The 19747-nt window shown below is 40.0% G+C and overlaps 1 protein-coding gene across 9 annotated transcripts in view; it reads right to left on the bottom strand.

Annotated features, from left to right (window-relative positions):
- Positions 1 to 19747, bottom strand: part of ARID1B (AT-rich interaction domain 1B) — a 300848-nt gene that overhangs the window by 236659 nt on the left and 44442 nt on the right. For all 9 annotated transcript variants that reach the window (XM_035899774.1, XM_035899768.1, XM_035899771.1 and 6 more), the window contains exon 2: positions 14060 to 14206. In XM_035899774.1, the coding sequence (XP_035755667.1) occupies positions 14060 to 14206 (147 nt within the window). The remainder of the gene's footprint in view (positions 1 to 14059; positions 14207 to 19747) is intronic.

Below are 19747 nucleotides of genomic sequence, written 5' to 3'. Positions count from 1 at the left end.
AAAAAAAAAAAAAAAAGAAGAATTACTTACCAGAACAGTGACATATCCCTATACAGCCAACTTCGAGCCCAACCTTAATACCTAACATGTCATCTCCCAAGCTGTACACTCTCTGGCAGCACAAAACTGACAACAAAGGACAGCCAACCTGTTAAGAGGAATATTGTAGGTAAGGCTGCGCTCAGAAAAAATGTTATGCCCAGGGGCACAGGCAACACTGACTCTCACGCAAGCAGCCAACAGAATGCAGCCCTGCGTGGAACGATCCACTAAGGACAAAAGAGCAGAGAGGTTTGCTTGAATCCCGGACAGATGGTCTGCAGAGGTCCTGCAGGATGTAGATGGAATCCTGCAGAAGATCCTGGCTCAAGAAGAAATGCATATACATGTCTTGAATTTTATGAATCATAAATGGAAAAAACAAAACAAACAAAAATCCCTAAAGCCTTGAAGAAAAGGAAATTGCAGCTGGAGAGCACTGTGCACAAACCAGCAACCAAGTCTCTTACTGCACAGAGGGAACAGTTGATTGCAGGAAAAAATTGTCTGGTAGGTCCCAGCACCCATTACGCCAACAAAAAGAGAAGAGAGTGCTAACCACCAGAGGTAGATTACCAGTGCAGTCTGGCAATCCCCTTCAACATGCTAGTCTATATTTACGTGATGAAGCGAATAAACCCTGCTCATAACCAGAATATGAAAGTAATTTCAGGCCAACCCCCTACCACCACCATGGAAACCTAAATGGAGACAAGGAAAGCAACTGTCCTGAAGTACGGCAAGCAGCAGGCTGGCATCTTCCACAGCATGCTGATGCTATTTGTTGACTGTTGCTTCTGTGGGGCTGGCAAGCAGTGACTGCTCTTCTTTCAGGTGACTATCATTTATTTCCCCACAGTAAAGCCAGGGCAGGATTGTACCCTCAGAAACAAAGACGGTGCTTTGCCTTACCAAGTTAATTTTGGTCTTTATCTTCCATACAGGCACTAAGGGAGTCAAGAGCATCAGCGAATTGTCCAAACAAAATAGTCCTTTCCTTTTCAAAAAGAAGATAATTCATCCAGAAATCATACCCAACTCCTCAGAGGAAAATCCAACCAGGTACCTGGAGAAATTTGGAAAACCCACCTGTTTGGACGCCTCAGGTGTAGACCAGCCATTGTCAGTAAGACCTCTCTTCTTCAATATTATTAATACCTTCCCTTCCAAGATATCTGCAGTTTCATTCTAAAACTTACTGTTTCCTGGATCTCTTTTTTAAGCTAATTTAAAAAAAAAAAAAGAAATCTACAATGGGAACACCATTTTCTCCCTTCAGGATCCCAATTATCACAGAATGACAACTAAGTTAAGTCTTAAGACACCAGAGGGGGAAGGAAAAAATATACTTTGCGTAGCAAGCAGCAGTTGATGCAAAAAGATAGTGAACTTAAGTAAGCAAATGTATTATTAAGGTTCAATCCATCAAAACTCTCAGGAAGTTATTAGAAACTCAGATTACCTACCTATGGAAGGTTTTCCCCTGCAGAATACACTGAAAGCATTTTAAACGCAGATAGGGTCAAAAAAAGCCCCCCACATCTTATAGGAAGAACACTGTTTGGACAGCATGGCTTCTAGTCACATAACAGATAATCTGAGCCAACCAACAAGAGGGAAGGGTCTCTTCCTACACGCTCCAGTCCATTTTCACATGTGTCTCGCCTGTATGGCCTCCAGGAGCCACGTTAAGCAAGTGATGCAGGAAGAGCTCCAAGATGAAATCATTCTCGGAAATCCTTGTCTTGCTATTCTCTTTCCACCACTATGGCATTGCATGGATCACAGAGCATATCAATAGTGGATTTAATCAGAAGCAAGACGTTTCTTATAGTTTTCTTCTCTCATACTTGTAATAGGCCACATGAAAAAAAAATAGGCAGGTTTGATGTTTGTATTAAAATGTGTTGCACATTGCACAGCCTGATAAACAGCTGTCAGTTCTTCATTTACAGGCAAAAAAAGTAGTTTCTTTGTTCTACAGATGTGAAGTTCCAGTGTGAATGAAGAGATGAGAAGAGAACCTGAAGAGGTTCTAATCTGAGAAATAGAACTTGGAAATAAGGGGTAAAACAAGCATTTTATTTCCATTAATTTTCCCATGTTTATAGAGCTTTTTGGACTTTTCCTAAAAAACCCTGCAAGGCTGGGCAGTCCAAGCATGCTTTCATTTTCTACACCCACTCCTTCCTCTCCCTGCCCATCCTTTCACTGACAAATAATTTTTTAAAAAAAAAGAAAGAAAGAAAGAAAGAAAGAAGGAAGGAAAGAAACAAACCCTGGCAGTTTTTACATGTCCTATTCTTTATAGTCACTTGGGACAGACAACCACGTTAATGTGATGACTTACAGATTTTGTGCCATCCAGCATCCTGCCCCGCCAAACTAGTCCTTCCTAAAACTCTGTGAGGAACGCATCTCTCCGGCAAACCCGAGACGCGAAGGAAGCTGGGCTGAGAAACAGCTCTGCACCCCGAAGGAAGAGCTAAACCTGGCAAAAGGCAGGAGAGGGACAGGATTGAAAACCTGCCGTTTCTTTCAACTCGGCTGCTGCAGAAGCGGGGAGCTGGGGGGCTCCATGCCCCAGAGGGCAGCAGCCAGCCCCAGACTGCCTGCTGCCGCCGAGGAAGCCCTCCCAAGCATACGGCTCGCTGGCAGAAATGAGGTCAGAGCAGTGCCCGCAGCTTACAGCAGAGCTGAAAGCCTGAAGCCAGCTTACAGAATAAAGAGAAAAGCTGCACCAAGAGCAGCTGCTATCTCTAGGCTAATCGAGCTAGGTACCCAAGGATGAGACTTCTTCACTTGAGACCAGGAAACATTTCTTCAGCGTTTTCTTAGGGGCATGGTCTGTAACCTTGCTCCGAGGTAAAAGCCACGACTGCATCTAAAGGCTCATGAAAACCCGCAAATCTGTGAGGAAGGGTTGCAAGCAACACCCAAAACATCACTGAGGTTACATAAAAAAAACCCCAGAATGGTGAGGTTTGTTTGGTGTGTTTTTCCCTCCCCCTCCAAATATAAAGCTATATTATGTTATAGACAACACTTATATCACAGTTCAGTGACACTTGATAACTTACTCCCTAATACTCCACCATGGAAGTTTCTTAAAAAGACATGACTGAAACGAGGTTTACCTACTATTTTATCGATAGCAAAATCACAGGAGAAGGAATTGAAGTTCAGATGCAAAGCCTGTAATAATTTTGGGAAAGAAGGTTTTCTCAGCTGGACTCTATTGTTTCGGTTAACTTAATCTTTCAGTATGCAAGAGGTTTAGCATGTTACATTTGGTGCTACTGGGCGTAGAGAATTAGCTGCGTTACCGTCCCCTCTCTCTCTGCAGTCTGCTAAGACACAGACTACCTGCGCAACAGTCTTTAAATCCAGCCACAACGTGGAAAAATACCTTAGACCAAGGAGTGGAAAGAGAAAAATAATTTACAGAAAGAGAACAATAGTTTACAGAAGGAAGCGCCCAGCAGCAGAAGCAATTAAACGGACTGCACAATACACCAGTTTAAACCAACAGCAGCAAACGATTTCTTTAATCTTTGACGTAGAAAAATCTTCACCGCCATCACCACAACTGTGATTTTTTTGAAAGGAAGTATTCCCAACTGGGTTGGTGTTGGGAATGGCAGGAGAGGGGATGGGTGGAGAACACGTGAAAGAAGCGATGAAAACTTAAAGCTCTGAGGCCAGACCACTGACTGACTGCTCTTTAATAGAGCAACGAAAAAAACAGTGACTTCCATTCCAAGTTGGCAAAGGACTGCTAGGTAATAAAGCAACAATAAATATCTCCTTTCTTGTGAGGGTGAAAGAGCACAACCTTTATGAATTCTGTAGGCAGATGCCCAAAAACCAAATACGTATAGCTAGTTGTTTAATTTTCTACCTGAAAACATGCATTTGGAAGACACCTAAGATGGGTACTTGGCAATCGGGGAGAAGCGCGAGGAAGACGTGAAGAGGGAGTCTGTGCTCTTGCAGAGCTTGATTTATTGCTCACCAAGACCAACAGTTGTTCTCCTCTCTCCCACAACAAAAACACCAAGCAGTTTTGTCAACATGTAAAGGTAAACTTGTTTTTTAAGTGGTATCTTTTTTACTTTGATTTGCTACTTGGTTCTTTGTTGTCCCTATCTGACTACAACAACTAAAACACCCTGTAAGATTTTAGCTGCATGCTCCAAAATCTATTCTAAATCCTACTACAGTAGGAGAGAAATGCAATAAAAGGGAAATACTAGAAAGGATAATGACTATGTATAAAATATATGCTGACCTATATTCAGACAATACATTGTCTTAACGACAAAATCCCAATTCAAAAACCAGAAAACTAAGTATATGTACACTGACCATCTTCAATTATTAAAGAAAATATGGGCAGCCAAAAAAAAAATAAAAATAAAGGGGGTAAATTTTATGCCAAGAAATATTAACAAACTTATTTTCCCTACCTCTGAGGAAAATAAAGTACATTAATTTAAAGGCCATAAGAGAATACTGCTGCATTGCAACTGGCCATGAGGTATAATTTACAAGACCACTAAAATTTGGAATATATACTGTTCATACAGAACTAAACAAACCAACAAAACTACCACTCAGATTTATTAGTACTTCTCAGACTTTACAACTTTATCACTTAATTCATAATACTGTACTATTGGTATTTTAGATTTTTTCTTAAAACAGGATTTGTGCATTTATATTCCAAAACATTTATGTAGACAACTTTGTCTATGAACAGCCATCAGATTAATGGTTCATAAAGTAAATGACTATTACATGATCAGGTATCCTTTGATAAACTCATTATGCTGTTCAACTTACTGCTAAATTTCAAAGGTACAGATAAAATTATTTCTGGGATATTAATTTTGCTCTCAGAATAAAAGAAAATCATCATTGAGTAATAAGGAGAGTGGTAAGGGGAACAACAATAGTTATGATCACTGATCTCCTGAAACAAAATATTTTTTATCAGCCTGCATTCCAATAGTTTTACTATCAAGTTAATTAATAGACTCCTACGCTAATATCTAAATGCCAAGCAATTAATGGCAGTGAACTATAAATGGCTTTGTCTTTGCTCTTGTAGAGCTATTTTATAAAGCAAATGCAATTCTATCAATTCACTGATTTAATGCAGGCTTTGTGAGGTTAATATTCTCAAGCAATCACAAAATAAAGAACTGGTTTAATTAACCTTCTGTGATTTAAATACTGAGAGAAATCAGAATTTAAAAACTTTAAATACCACCCTTGTAACAACAACAATAATAATACTTTGTGGATCAAAGCCAAACCACTGATTTGAAAACTCTGAGAAGTACATTTGAACACGTGTATCTTACTGTATTTCTAAACTCATTAATAATAAGACTTTTCTCTAAGCATAATATACTAAATCCATTATAGACTTTACATAGTTTTTGTAGTTGAGATGAAAAACGTTTCCTTTCAGGATTATTTGCTTACAAATACTTAAGTTTTTAGTTTGAAAAAATGATTCAGCATCCCCACCTTTTGCACTAGAATGCTTTGCAGAGATTATTTTACAGACATGGAACATTGCTTGCTGAATCTACAAACTGATGGTGTGTAAGTAACTGACCACTTAAAAAATAAAGGAGCGAAAGAGGACTTCCCTTTTCCCCCCCAAACTAAATTTTCTCTTTCCAATTTAGCTGAAAGGTGGCTCTTATTGCCAGAATGCCTTTACGGTACTGTATGCTAACTTCATTTTAGTACATGAAAAAACTCATCAAGGACTCGAGCCTTGCTGCATTGCTCATCTTATAAGCACAAGAGCTGCGATATGCCTACTAGGTTTAGAATGATACAAAAACGGGATAAAAATTAAAAACCAGCAGGGTACAGGTGGTCACGAACATTCCTGCCAAACAGGTCTGCAGTGTGCTCTGACCCATCTCCTCTGACTATCCGGCCAGTTATCATCAAACCCCCATCAGCAGCAGATGCCTGAAGAGGTGCACTTGCTGCTTTCTCAGAAGAAAGCCGCCCTTCAAAATTCCTCCTTCAAGCTGCAGATGGAAAAGCCTACTTTTGGCAGAAAACCATCAATAGATGAACACAGCAAAAGAACACACAGGCTGGGAAAACGTTTAACTACAATGAGGGAACTTCAACTGAAGGTGCCATACAGTTGTTAAGACAACACAGAGGCAAACAAATACTTTCACTGACAGCCCTTTGGAAGTTAATAAAACAGAAGCATAAACAAGTTTGCTACATTTTACACATAAACAGTAGTACCACTTTGCAAGATGAAATACTTTGCCTTTCCCAGTAACATCACTTAACAAGTCCAAGCTACTACAAAGACAGATATGTGTGAGGGGTAATTATACATGCTAACTTTAAAGGCTTCAGACCTAATAGACTAGAGTTGATTTTTATTTGGCTAAATCGATCACCACGTCTGTAAACGCTCGCTTTAAAATAACGAGGCTGAGAAAGTCGTCTCAAAATCTGAATGCATTTTTTTGGGTTTGGTCAACATGCCTTCAGCAAAAATAAGCCTGTGCTGCTGTGAGCACTGCTCCATGCTATGCCCTCAATTTTGTGTTCGTGCTCAGGTGTGAGTTTACAGACAATTATCCTTGCTTTTTCTGCCTGACTATTCCCGCTAGCTACTTGGCTCTGGAAGATCATTCTCCAAGTCTGACAAGCTAGCACCTATTATAATCTTATAAATACAGATATAAATCACTGAGGGAAAAAGAGAAAGGTTTGACACATTTCCTGGAATGATACAAGCAACGCTGAGCAAACAGAGCATTCCCCAAATGGACAATAATCAGCTATTCCCACTACTGGGAGAAGATGTAGCACAACAGGAATCACGGTTTCACTGAACTCCTGAGCTGGGTAAGTAACCTCCGCCACAGAGATAAACAGCCATATGCTTAACACTTATTTGCTATTATAGCAGCATCATGATTATGAAATAAGACTTTATAAAATCAGAAATCTAACTGGCAGAGACTTCAATCGCTTAAGCGTTCATTGAACCTACACAGGATCAAACTTCATTTACCCTTCCTGAAAACATCATAGGCTTAAAGAAAGGCTCAAAAAGGATAAATTAGTTTTATGCACAAAGACCAGTATGGTTCCTAAGTATTTCAACAGTTTGTTTGTTTTTAAATCACTTCAGTGTTCAGCAAGGCAAGGTGACGACTGCCTTTCAGAGGTGCTGGTCACTGGTGGCTTGTCTAGAAGCCAGGATTTAAATCATGGTGTGTGAGTTTGGAAGTCAGTTGCTGAACGCCTGCTCACCTTCCCTCCTTCTCCCCAAGTCCAGCCAACGTTTATTACAGATGCAAAAAGTCAAGGCTGCACTCTGCCTTTTGATGTCTGTCTGATCTCTCTGAAGTAGGTTGGCAACAGAAGGTTCAGCGTACCAGAACGGATGCCTTCATAAAAAGTTATACTGTTGTTTTTCCTTGTCTCTAATTTCAGGTCCCACAGAAAGGAGGCTGGAAAAGCTGGCAGAAGTATGTATATCTATATGAGATTTTTCACCTGGACGTTTTGCTGTCAGGCATTTCTCTGCTTGCTATGTACAAGCAGTCCTGGCTTCTGAAAGCCAACCAACAAGCACCCACCCACCAAAGCAAAAGTTCTTAGTGCCATGAATTTGGGGTTGAACAGTTTAAAGAAATCGCTTCTCCCTTCTACCTCTTTACCTTGGAAAGAAAATAATTACTTCTAAGCTAAAAACAAGCCCAACATTTAAGACAGCATGAATATACGCTGGGTACTAGGCGCTTCTGTTGCTGAGATGACGGAAGTCCTGAAGGATTTACGGCACACAACAAGCAGTGGTGTCAGCCACTGCCAATGTTGACAGGCAACAGTCTCTCCTGAACGTTAAATTTGATTATGAGTTTTCATATAACTGTAATAGCCAAGTTCCACAAAGAATGCTTTCCTATATGCCTGGCAGCAAGAGTCAGATTAACATACAAGAAGCTTCTTTCCCAGATTTCCTGTCGTTCGTAACACAACAAATATTAAGTGCAACCATTCATATAGTGGTAGATGATTACAGACAGAAGAGTTAAAAGGGCAGAAGGAAAAACAATTTTTATTACAACTTGAAGCTGTAGGCAGCTATACGTTACTTGCAAGGCCCCGTATATTCTAAAAGAAGTTTAAATTAAATTCTGCAGGAGTTTGACTAAACTACAGTACAGCTGACTGCTAATTCTGTGCCGGTTTCTAGTAACTCAAGAGTGAAGATTTTATTGAAAAGAATGATTGTGTTGAGGTATAAAACTTACATTTGGACTCGTTGAGGATTGTCTGTATTAGTTACTCATGAATTTGGTATTTGCATGTAACACAACTATTCCTAACTTAAAACAACAGTATTTTTGTGCACTGTTACACCCCAAAAACAGCTTGACAATGTTAATTAACATGCTGCTTATTACACTGTTAAAAGAACTTTAGCAGCTCACACTGAATTTAAAAATAATACTCCATCCTCATTGTACCGCAATCACTTTAATAATTTGATGCATTTTGCCACAATACAATTTGTTCTGTTTTCATGACAGTCATACAGCTTGGACATGAAAACAGATTAATTAGTTTCACATTTTGTTCACATTTCCAAAGCCTGTTTCAAATCGGTAATATTTTATCTGTCCTACCTTGCACTGACTCAACGCTAGAAACAGATGTCTGCACAAGAACATTCTCATCATCATCTCGGGCTTGCGACAGACTAGTTCAGACCACTGTCACCAGTTCCGGAACAAACACGAAATTTGCGGTCAATTTATCATTGACCCCATTTTGGGGAACTAGAGAGAAGCCACAGCCCCTTGCAGGAACCTAAGTGGTCCCCAGCCCGGCTCCTGGAGAGACCAACTGAGGCACCATGACGGATGCTCCCCACCTCATCACGCATGCTGTCTTCCTGCCCTGGCTGCCTTTCTTCCTGGGACCACTGAAATGGTTCACTCATTCTTACTGGCCTGAACTGCAATCGTGGCCCTGGCCCACTCTCAGAAAAAAAACCACTAGTTATTCTCTTTATTTGTCCTATGACAATTTGGGTTGAAAAAAATCTCATCATGATCAGTAGGTCTTATCGGTAGGTAAGGTATTATACTGGTGGAGAAACAAGGGTTTGGCCAGCTTTTAGAACATTTTAATAAAACCTGACGTTAAGGAGTCTTGTTTGTTTATAAAAAAAAATTCTCCTTTTAAATAAAAACAGACTAAAGACTGAGCCTGAACTACTTGACTGTTCCTTTACGGCATTTAAAAGAAATTATGGTAACCACACAGGAGTGGTATAAAAACACACACACACAGAGCCTTTTCGTGCACACTGTTAACCAGAAGGGCCAATGCCCCAGAAAAGCACGCACGCATGCCCCACCTCAAGGACCTGCCACGCTTTTCTTCCTGCTTTTAATCTCATGCCTGCACGTGAGAGAAGGGATCAGCATAATCCCACTCTATTCTGGAAACTTGCAAGCGGAAAGCTTCCAGGAATACTTCAAACAAAAGATGACTTCAGGATAACAGTAGCAGGTGTAGAAGAAAATAACTATTTTTGTCTAACTAAGAGTAAAACCATAATTATTTTGCTGATCTGCTTCATCTGTCAAAAAGTGATATGGCCCCAACTCATAAAGTAACACATTAAACCTCAAAGGCACGATCCTCTCTCAATACATATGAACACATGCTACATAAAACAAGAAAATATATAAACATGGCTGTTTAAAAGCCAGTTGGAAAGCGTAATAACCCAAAATACACATCATACTATCTTAACAAAATAATGTTTAATGATGACAGTTTAAGTTTGCAATTACATGACATTCTTGAGCAAAATATCACTTCTACTTATGGCAAAAGATTTAAAACTGCAAAAACAACTGAAGCATTTATTCATTTATATGCCATTTCGAGATGAAAAACCCTGCCAAGGGCAACACTGTAGCAATGTAGCACATCTTTCTCTTTTCTTTTAAAGAGCAGTAAAGGTAAAAAGATGTTTAAAAAAAAAAAAAACCAAAAAAACACAAAACAAACCAAGGCGGTATCTACATCTACCGGCAATATCTAATGATCAATGAATCTGCTACTGCAATAAATTTGCTTAAAACAAAGCTCTTCCTTTAATGGTTTTTAACAGCAGGCTCCCGATATGAAGAGGGGATGACTGATACTGGCTTACAATATGGCTCTATGGTAAACTATGCCAGTATTACTATCAAATAACCTCTTAGAAACTCCCTTTCTGCCCCCATGCAATCAATTTAACAAAGATCTAAACAACTTACAGTTCAAACATTCAAATAAATCCCACTCTCCTCCTTCCCCTCCACGCTTGTTAAAAGATAGGAAAATCACAAGTCACTGGAACAGTCCCAGAAATTATTTTATCTGTTTACTTTTACCAACAAGATTGCATATTGAATTCAAGTGAGTCAAGAAAAAGGAGCAATTGCTTCACACTTCCACAATACGTGAGAAATGAAGACGAATACCAATTCCAAGGCAGAACACTAGGAGTTACACCTGACTGCAGAAGCTCACTCACACTATGTCTAAAAGAGCAAAAATAAACCATTATTTGTATGAAATTTCCTATCAGTTTTCTCCCCATAATAGAATACCCAGTACATCACACTACAGGGTTTTACATAAAAGGAAACCAGTGGCGAGAAAAAGTCCATCATCCATGCAGAACAAACACTACTTTCAGCTTGATAATCTCCAAAATAAGTAGACTGACATAAATCTACAAGGGAAATAAAGAAAATACAGTAGGGAAAAAGAGGCAAATTACTGAGAAGAAGCTCCCTTCTCCATCCTGAAGTAAAACCAGTTCAATCACACATCGCAAAGGCGGCAGTCGGGGAGACAGCTTATTTACCCTGAAACAGAATATGAAACTTCTTCCCCTCACAGCTGCTCCCCTGCTACAAGCAAGTTCAGCTTCCAGTCCACCAGGCACAGAATAGCCTATAAACTCTTTGGGGCAAAGACCACTTTTTTGTTATGTACTTGGAGAATGACCAGAATAATAACGCCCTGATCCACAGCTGGGGCTACCATGAACAAGATCAATATTATTAGAGCGATTTTCTCTTGCTTCATGACCCAACCATGCTCTCCAGGAAAAACAACTGTAGTCTAAAGTTTCCCCATCATTCTGGCTAGCGAGCACAAGACAAAAGCATCTTCGGAAGCCAGCTTCTCTTCTTGAGGCCGACATCCTGAAACAAGTGACCATAACTTCCTCAAAGTTGTGACCATTCAAAACTAGGACTTTGCACCAATGTTGAGTGCAAAAAGCAACTAAATCAATATACGAAGACAAGAAAACGGTTGATAAAGAATACAGAAAACATGGAGGAAATTAATTTGCAAGCTGGAAAGACAGAGTAAAACTAAGGATGACTGACAGAAAGCATGACGGATTGTATGACTGAGACTAGCTCAGTTTTCTAATAGACAGGATTACATAAGCAGGATGTAGTCATATTTTTAAGAGTAGAAATAAGAAAGATAAACCAACCGGTGCACCAAGTATTACATGATTTTGTAGTTTGTTTTTAAATTCTGTTTAGAATATGAAAAGCCAATATTAAATCACAGCAACACAGAATCACAGACGTTTGAAGAGACCTTCACAGAGAGGTCATGTAGTCAAACCTCCAGTTCAAAGCAAGCCTAGAGAGAACAGGGTGTTTGGGGGCCTTGCCTAGTTTAAAGAACACAATGGTGAGGTTTTACAGAGAAACATTAGAGAGAAGGTGTTCACCTGATGACCCTTCTTAAGACAGGGGGAAGAGCAGCCATCGAACCAATCTGGAGACAGGGAAAAGAAAAGGAGCAAGCCCCAAGCTTTTAAGGACTACTTACTATTTACATGAAATAGTCCCATTACACACAAAAAATCCAGGGAAGGCCTGTGCAATTCAGAACCTGCGATCAGAGTTCAAAACTTAAGAGGCTGACCACTACTGAAGGACAGGATAACCAACCAGCCATTCACAAACCACCAAGAATTTCAGGTGCAATTCTCACAGCAAGGATTACCAACCACAAGGCTGTGTTGGTGAGGGCCTAATGTGAATTTGCAGATTCAGGCAAAAATGCCTATTGACCTTGAGATGCCTGTATCATCCTCTCAAATCCTCACAGAAAAAAATTGGCCAAATCAAGGCTGCTATCTTCTACTTGTGAATCTGTCCCTGCCTGTCTTTTCATCTTAGTTCTCTGAAGTCCACAATATACGGAAGGCTTTACTCTCGTTTTGCCTTTCTTCTGTGACACCCCCTCACTTCATTGCACAAACCTTTGCTTTACTGGCTATGATAGCAAATGATGTAATTGGAACATGTATCAACAGATAAATCAGTATCTTGTTATTTCGTAAGTCCTGTATAGTTGGTACGCTTTGTGTATTTTTTAGACTAAAATACTCAATCCATTCAACTGACAGTATTTAAAATGTGATGAGGTGTCCAAGGCAGCAAAAAAAAAAACATTTCAATTTCACAAACTCTGATATGTAGACATTGGAGCAGCTGTGTTTCTTCTGTCTCATAGGCTGTATTACTAGGACTTTATCTGCTAAGACTTTACCAAGATGCTTATGAATAGTATTTTTGAGTCATAGAGAAATCAAGCATTTAATGCCAGAGTAAAAAGGGAGAAAATTAAATTTAAAGACACAACTGCAATCTTTAAAGTCGCAGTTACATATCATCCAAAAGATGGAAAGTGGTGACATTTACAAGAACATCATAGATACAATTAAGAATTCTATTTCATAAACCATCCAGCATTTTAATGCAAAAAGTTAATTCTCAATGGAATTTTAAAATGTAGATGAAGAAAAATTAACATGTAATTACACGGTGAAATTACCATAGCTTTATTTTAAAATCAAAGGAGGGGAGCCTCCTGTATCATTGCTACTTATGGCATCTTTTGTTAGTTTATTTTACACACTATTTTTATTTCAAGCTAAGATTCCTACATTGCACCAGCATTATCCCAAAACGTTAATCAACCATGCCTGACAGAATTCCCGACTGAGTTGCAGCAAGTGCTGATGCTTCCACTAATACCCAGACTTGAGCAACTCACTTTTGTTAGATTTCCCAGGATGGTGAGTATGCTTTAGTTTCATCTTTCCATTTCCAGATCACCTCTCTGTGATTAACAGAGCTGAGACTGTAGACAACAACTGAGCCTACACGTACAGCCGCATCAGCTGTGGACATCCATTTTGTTGAGCATCTAAAATCTGGGTGTTTCTCAAGGTCTGGGAAGCAGACCCATACACTACCACTTCTCCTCTTAGTTAAAAACAGGATCACTTTAAATAAATTTTAATGGCTAACATATAAAGCACAATTCAAGAACTGCAATGGATATTGAATTATGCGGTTTCACTAACTGGGTGTGCAAACTGAAAACATTCAAATTAATAGCTATTATATCAATTAAAAATATCTCCCAAGAAGCTCCCTTGACAAAGCACCTCCAAAATATCTTGAACTCATCTATTCTCTAATGAAACAATATGAAAACCAAAATGGTAGTGACCATATTAGATGCTGGAGCTCTAAACGACGTTTGTCTAACAGGAAAACAAACCAGAACAAAAGTGAGGAAAACCTCCAGCCTCCACTGACATCTGATCAAGAAACCATTACTTCTTTTTAAAAGCACAATTAATAGTTGCTGGGGTACATATACTGGCTTTATTCAAAAAAGCAGATATAAGATAAAGCCTGAAAGTGTGTGCAGATGCATTTGCGTGCATATCCCCAAAGACTTTTCAGAATGATGTTGTCTGATTCCGTGTCTATTTAATTTTGGTTTTAACACTGCTCTCTCAAAAGGGGGTTGGGCGAGTTTTGTTCATTTCACACAGATCATTTTTATGCTTCCAGTTCCAGGTCGACTGTCAGTAGCAGAGGACGGTGCTTACCTGCTGAGCCTGGTACCTCTGCTGGGCCTGCGACAGATATTGTGCCTGGGGTGGTAGATGCTGAGGCTGCGGCTGCTGGTTGTAGTACGGCTGCTGGCCCTGCTGGCAGTAGCCACTTACACCTTGCTGACCATACTGGGGCGGTATCTGTTGGAAGAGCCAAGCAAAGCAAACGCATGAGTTGAGGAAGGAGGACATGAAATCCAGCTGCTATGTCACATCTGTATGGCAAACCTGACCAGAAGCGGTATCCTCAGCTATACACCTGACCCAACAGCCCTACTCTTCTACTCAGCAGTTAATGAAAGCCCTTAGATCCTCTTGCCTGAGCAGGAAGAGTAAGCCCGAGTGCTCTGGACAGTTAGTCTTTTAAGGAAGAGCTTCTAAGAAAAATGTTATGCTGATGAACATCACGATCCCATAACACCCAGCCTCAAAATACAGAAGCAGTTATTTTAAAAGTTTGTTCTCTATAGGCACACTACTGAGGCACATTGACAGAGGAATCATTCTGATGCCCTGCCCAAAAGTAGAATGGTGGAGGGGGGGGGCGGGGGAGTTACAATTGTAAAAGACATATTCATAGAGAAATGCCTTTTTTTTTTTAAAAAAAAAAAAAAGGGCAATAAAGTACTAATTTTTGTGAAATGCTTTGCCCATAACCCTCAGGTTTTTTAGCATTTGTATGTTGAAGCCTTACAGAAGAAACCTTAGCATTTGGCAGGTTTTAGTTTTTGTCAAGTTCAGTCTCCTCCCCCCTACTAATATAAACTTAAAAAAATAAACGAATAAAAACAAAAGACTGGTGCAACACAAAATAACCTGTTACAAGTCCTATTAACAGACAAAGCAGCATATGTATCATGCACTGAGAACCCCACACATACTGAGAATTTAAGTTATAACCAAAGGCAAGTCAATTATAATGTCAGAGGAATTTTCTGCATCAGTTTAGTCTGTTAAGCCTTATATCAATAGACACTGACATTTTCTTGAGATATTTGAAAGAGCATGCTTTCAACAAGCTCCTGATATTGTGTCTATATTGAACCTATTTTAGGTAGCTGTGCTTTTCCCCAAACACTGGTATTTTGTACCATTTCAGATGAATGACAGATATAACACAGGACTTCTCTCTTCTAGGATGGGCCTCCCATTGGTCCTACACATCCCTGCCCTAAGCAAATGTCTCTGATACCCAAGCACATCTGAAGTGCTTTGATCTCTGAGTTGTTCCCACTGAGCCCCTGATACACTGATAAATCTGTTTACTCAACATGTAAACACATACCTTTTCTACCTAAGGTTAACTTACTACACTCATCGACAATACAATAATATTTGCTAGGTGATAATAATAATATAAAGTTAAATTTAAACACATGTGTAGGTTGTTTTTACTATCACAACTTTATCTGCTCCTATTACTTCTGCCAGAGCAAAGTTGGTAGTCCAACTACTTACTAACTCCTAAGTCCAGCACTGCAACCCCACTTCTGCACTTGTTCTCTTCGCTGGCGCCTCCATTTCCTTCACCGTCATTTCACAGGCAGTTAGATGTTTCGGTGACCAAAGTAACCCTTTTTGACAAATACCCTCTCCCTGCTGATGCATAAATGAGGCAGTTACAATGCAAACTAGAAAGGGTGCGTTGGAATATCATCAGGCAAACAGACAGCTGGAGTCTGGGATCTGACAGAAGACCACATGGTGATTTGCCCGTCAGCTGCAAAGGTCACAGAGCCTGGACTGGTTCCTAGGAAATGCTGAGGAGAAACCTGTGTGGTGGTCCATCTGGGTCCCAGTAACACTAGGAAGAAAAGGAAAAATATCCTGACAGCAAAATGTGGGCTTCTGGAAAGAAGGAGAAGAGAATCTGAATGCCCAGTTTACAGGATAGTGAAAAAGCAAGAGATCAGATTCATCAGGAACTGTAATATTTCTAGAATATACTTGTACAAGTGGGCTGAAGTTCACCTGAACATAGGAACCAGGTTGCTGGTACCTAAGCATCAGAAAAATGAAATTTTAAACTGAAGAGAGGGGATTAGAAGAATGCATTGTTCAAAAGTATGGCATTGCTATGACAAAGAAAGACACGGAGATTCTGGGTCACCAAGTGAAGATGCCGAGAAGAATCAAAGAATGAAAACAGACACACAGATGACTGCAGAGCAAATAGGGTGGCAAGAAGAAAATCCAACAATACATTGTCTTCTACACAAAGTGGGGGAGTAGAAGAAAAAGTGGATCACTGGAACATCAAGCCTCAAACAAAAGCACTAGCAGTAGTCAGAAATCTAGCAGAAGGGAGACAGTGGGTCACTATTTTGCATCATCCTAGGATATGAATATGTAGGGAAGACAGCTGATGACAAAGTAATATTATGTGCTACACAGAGTTTAGAAACAAAGCAAAAGAAAACTCCACCTCACCAAGCAGCAGAGGCCTGGAGCTTGGTGGGATCAGGGAGAGTGCTGGGACCACCAGGCAAGGCTGGACTATGGCAGTGCTGACAGCAGTGCACCAAGCGAGATCAGCAAAGGCACGGTGCAAGGCTCTGTGGAGGGAGATTTCAGCTCCTCCCATGTAGGCTGAACAAGAGCAGAGATGGAAGCATCGGGTAACTACCAAAGGTTGTTCCACAGAGCTGCTGGTTCGGGAGCCTGACTTTACAACCTACAGCTGCAGAACCACTACGCATCAGTGACCACAACACAGTTAAACTGAGCATCCCTACAGGAACAATGAAAACAAAGGAATCCACTACTGTTTTGCTTATACTTCAAAAAGTGTAACTACATAAAAAGGAGATAGCTTGTTAGAAGGAAGCTCTAAACAGACCGCTACAAGAAATAAAATCTGACTGGCAGCATCAAAGCTGCATAACAACCACCACATGGAAAGCACAGAACCCGTATTCACGACTTATTAAGACAGACAAGAACAGCAAAGGGACATCAGCATGGCTCATCACAGGTTTTCTAGAAGCAAAAAGGCATCCTTCAATAAGCCAACACCAAGTCCAGATGAGGAAAACAGAAAAGGCTGCAAACTCAGGCATTTCAAATGTAGTAAGGCAGGCTAGAAAGAACTGGAGGAACAGCTAGGAAAGGGAATCAAATGAGTAATGAATCATTTCTTCAAACACATCAGGAGCAGGAGGTCTGCCAGAGAGTCTGAAGTGCCAAGTGATGATCAAGGTATAAAAGGAGATTCTGAGAAAACAGGGCCGTCACAGAGAAGATTAACAAATTTTTTGCACTAGTGTGCACTGTGAAAAAATCTTGGGAGGTTCCCATGCTGGAGTCTTCCTTTGTGAGGGACTCAATGAATGTGTCTAAATCCGACAGGACTATTCATGGAACAAACTGACAAAGGAACAGTAAGAAATGCTCAAGACCATACGGTATCACCCCAGAGGTCTAAACTTTAAGAATGACATAGCTGAATTACTCATGACAGTACACAGCCTCTAACTTGGAGCTGCCTTGGTAGGTGAGAATTGGAGCATGGCTTTTAGAAAAAAAAAAAAAAAAAAAAAAAAAAAAAAAAGGCAGAGATTTGAATAATTTAAGACTATGAAGGACTGATGACTGTTCTGGATAAATCAGGACAGACAAGAATGAAGATCAGAATTAGGAAACATCAACACAGCTTTTGCAAAGGAAAATCCCGCTCTACAGACTTCTTGGACTTACTAGGAAGGGTCAAACACATAGGTTCAGAGAAATGCAACAAGAATGATCAAAGGTATGGAACAGTTTCCATACAAAGCAGCTATAACCCTTTGAGTATGGAAAAGACACCAGGAAGTAGGAATATGATAGAAAGCTACAAAACCATCTTGTCCAACACATCAATTAGGAGGCATTAAATGGTAGAAGCTGGTTAGAAGCAAACTTCAAAACAAGAGAGAGGCAAGTTCTGTAGTCACAGAGGTAGCAGATGTTTGAAACTCCTTGCCAAATGATGCTTTGAAAGCTGAAAGTTTATGTGGGCTCAAGCAAAGACTGGACAAGTTCACAAAAGATACATCCTCTAAGGGTTACCAAATATATAGAGCCACATCTGGCTCGGGAAGTCCCTGAACTGAAAATAGCTGGAGGCTTGGAGAGTATTAGGGGAAGTATCGCATGCTTGCTTTGTTCTGACTCTTCTCTAGGCGTCCAATTAAAGCCTCCATGGGAAGCAGGATACACGGCTCCATGAACCCTCCATCTGACCCAATACAGCCATGCTTATGTTCCAGCCACCTCTTTGCAATACGCCTTTGTGTCCTGTGAGAAAGCAATGAACATGTGGTGTGTGAGGTACTAAGTAACAAACACATGCAACCCGAAGAAGCAATAACACCTTGATTGCCAGAAGCTGGGAGACTGCTCCAATTTCTTAAATTTTTTTCCCTAGCAATCTGCTTCCAGACTCAGGTGTAAAAAAATGGTACTGGGCTCTTCTTCTGACCTTACATATCAACTACTTACACTGAAATTTTCCTCCATATTCTCCCAATCCAAACTGTTTTGTTTTGGTTTTTAAAAAAAAAACAAACAACTGCTCCCCAAATGCAACAATAATCCTAATGCTACTTTTAGATGCTATACTCTTCAGTGCAAAGACCCATCACTGCTGCCGTAGCAGAACACTCAGTATAATTTCTGTGGCTATTTAAATAAACAACAAACAACAACATGCAAATTAATCCTCCTGCTTTACAGATAGGGATCACAAGATACCGCTTATGGACAAATGTTTATTAAGCAGCATATAAAAAAGTTTAATTAAAATCTCCCCAGAACAAAACAAATCTGAAGTCAATTAATTACAACGCTTGGAGTGAATGACCCAAGCATCCTCCTTCTTCATAAGGTAAACCCTCCCTCCTTTTCTCCCTTACACCCACATTCTTTGTGCCCACACAACACAGGAGATGAGAATTTGGGAAACTTCAGCATGCATGTGGTAACGCACACATTCTTGGGACGGTTCAAGAGAGAACAGACCCAAGTTTGAATCTATTTCTAGGCAAGCACAGAAACTGTAGTAATTATTTTGCCTCCTATCTGACTTGCACAGTACAAATAGCATTGTTTTCAGAGACTTATGACTGACCATCAGTGATTAAACTACTCTTAATGCGAACAAGGAAAGCATGGGAATAAAAGAGGAACAAAATTGGCAGCCAGAATGAAGAGGTGTGAGAAATCCAATTAAACCTATAACTTAGCCCATTATCTTCAATTCTTGCTTGAACAAGGGGTCTTGTGGCAGACATTCTTTGTCCAGGTAATACCTTGATAGTAATGAAAGTTTTAAGCAATTTTTGCATGCATAATCTATAACTGATGTCAAAGGAGAAGGATCATTAGACAGCATTACAGTCATTATAATAATTTTTAAAATTAAAATGTAACAGAATTAGTGTGTTAGCATAGGTACGCTGATAATACCAGCAATATGCAGCTACTGCACTTTTAAACCATCCTAATGGCCAGGTCCAGTCAAAAATGGAAGAAACTTTACATGCCTCCTAGCACAAAAAGCTCTGCCGTGTCACTTTGGGACCCACCCGAACATGCCAGTCACCATGACATGCCAACTGCATGGGAAGAGTCCTGGCAACATCGGTCGTTGCCTCTCCCTGCAACCTATTTGGTGCCCAAGAAGCAAGGCAGACCCTGGATAAT

This window comes from Egretta garzetta, unplaced genomic scaffold (assembly GCF_000687185.1).
Source record: "Egretta garzetta isolate BGI_Z169 unplaced genomic scaffold, ASM68718v1 scaffold397, whole genome shotgun sequence".
Taxonomy (NCBI): Eukaryota; Metazoa; Chordata; class Aves; order Pelecaniformes; family Ardeidae; genus Egretta; species Egretta garzetta.
This window is presented reverse-complemented; position numbering and strand designations above follow the sequence as displayed.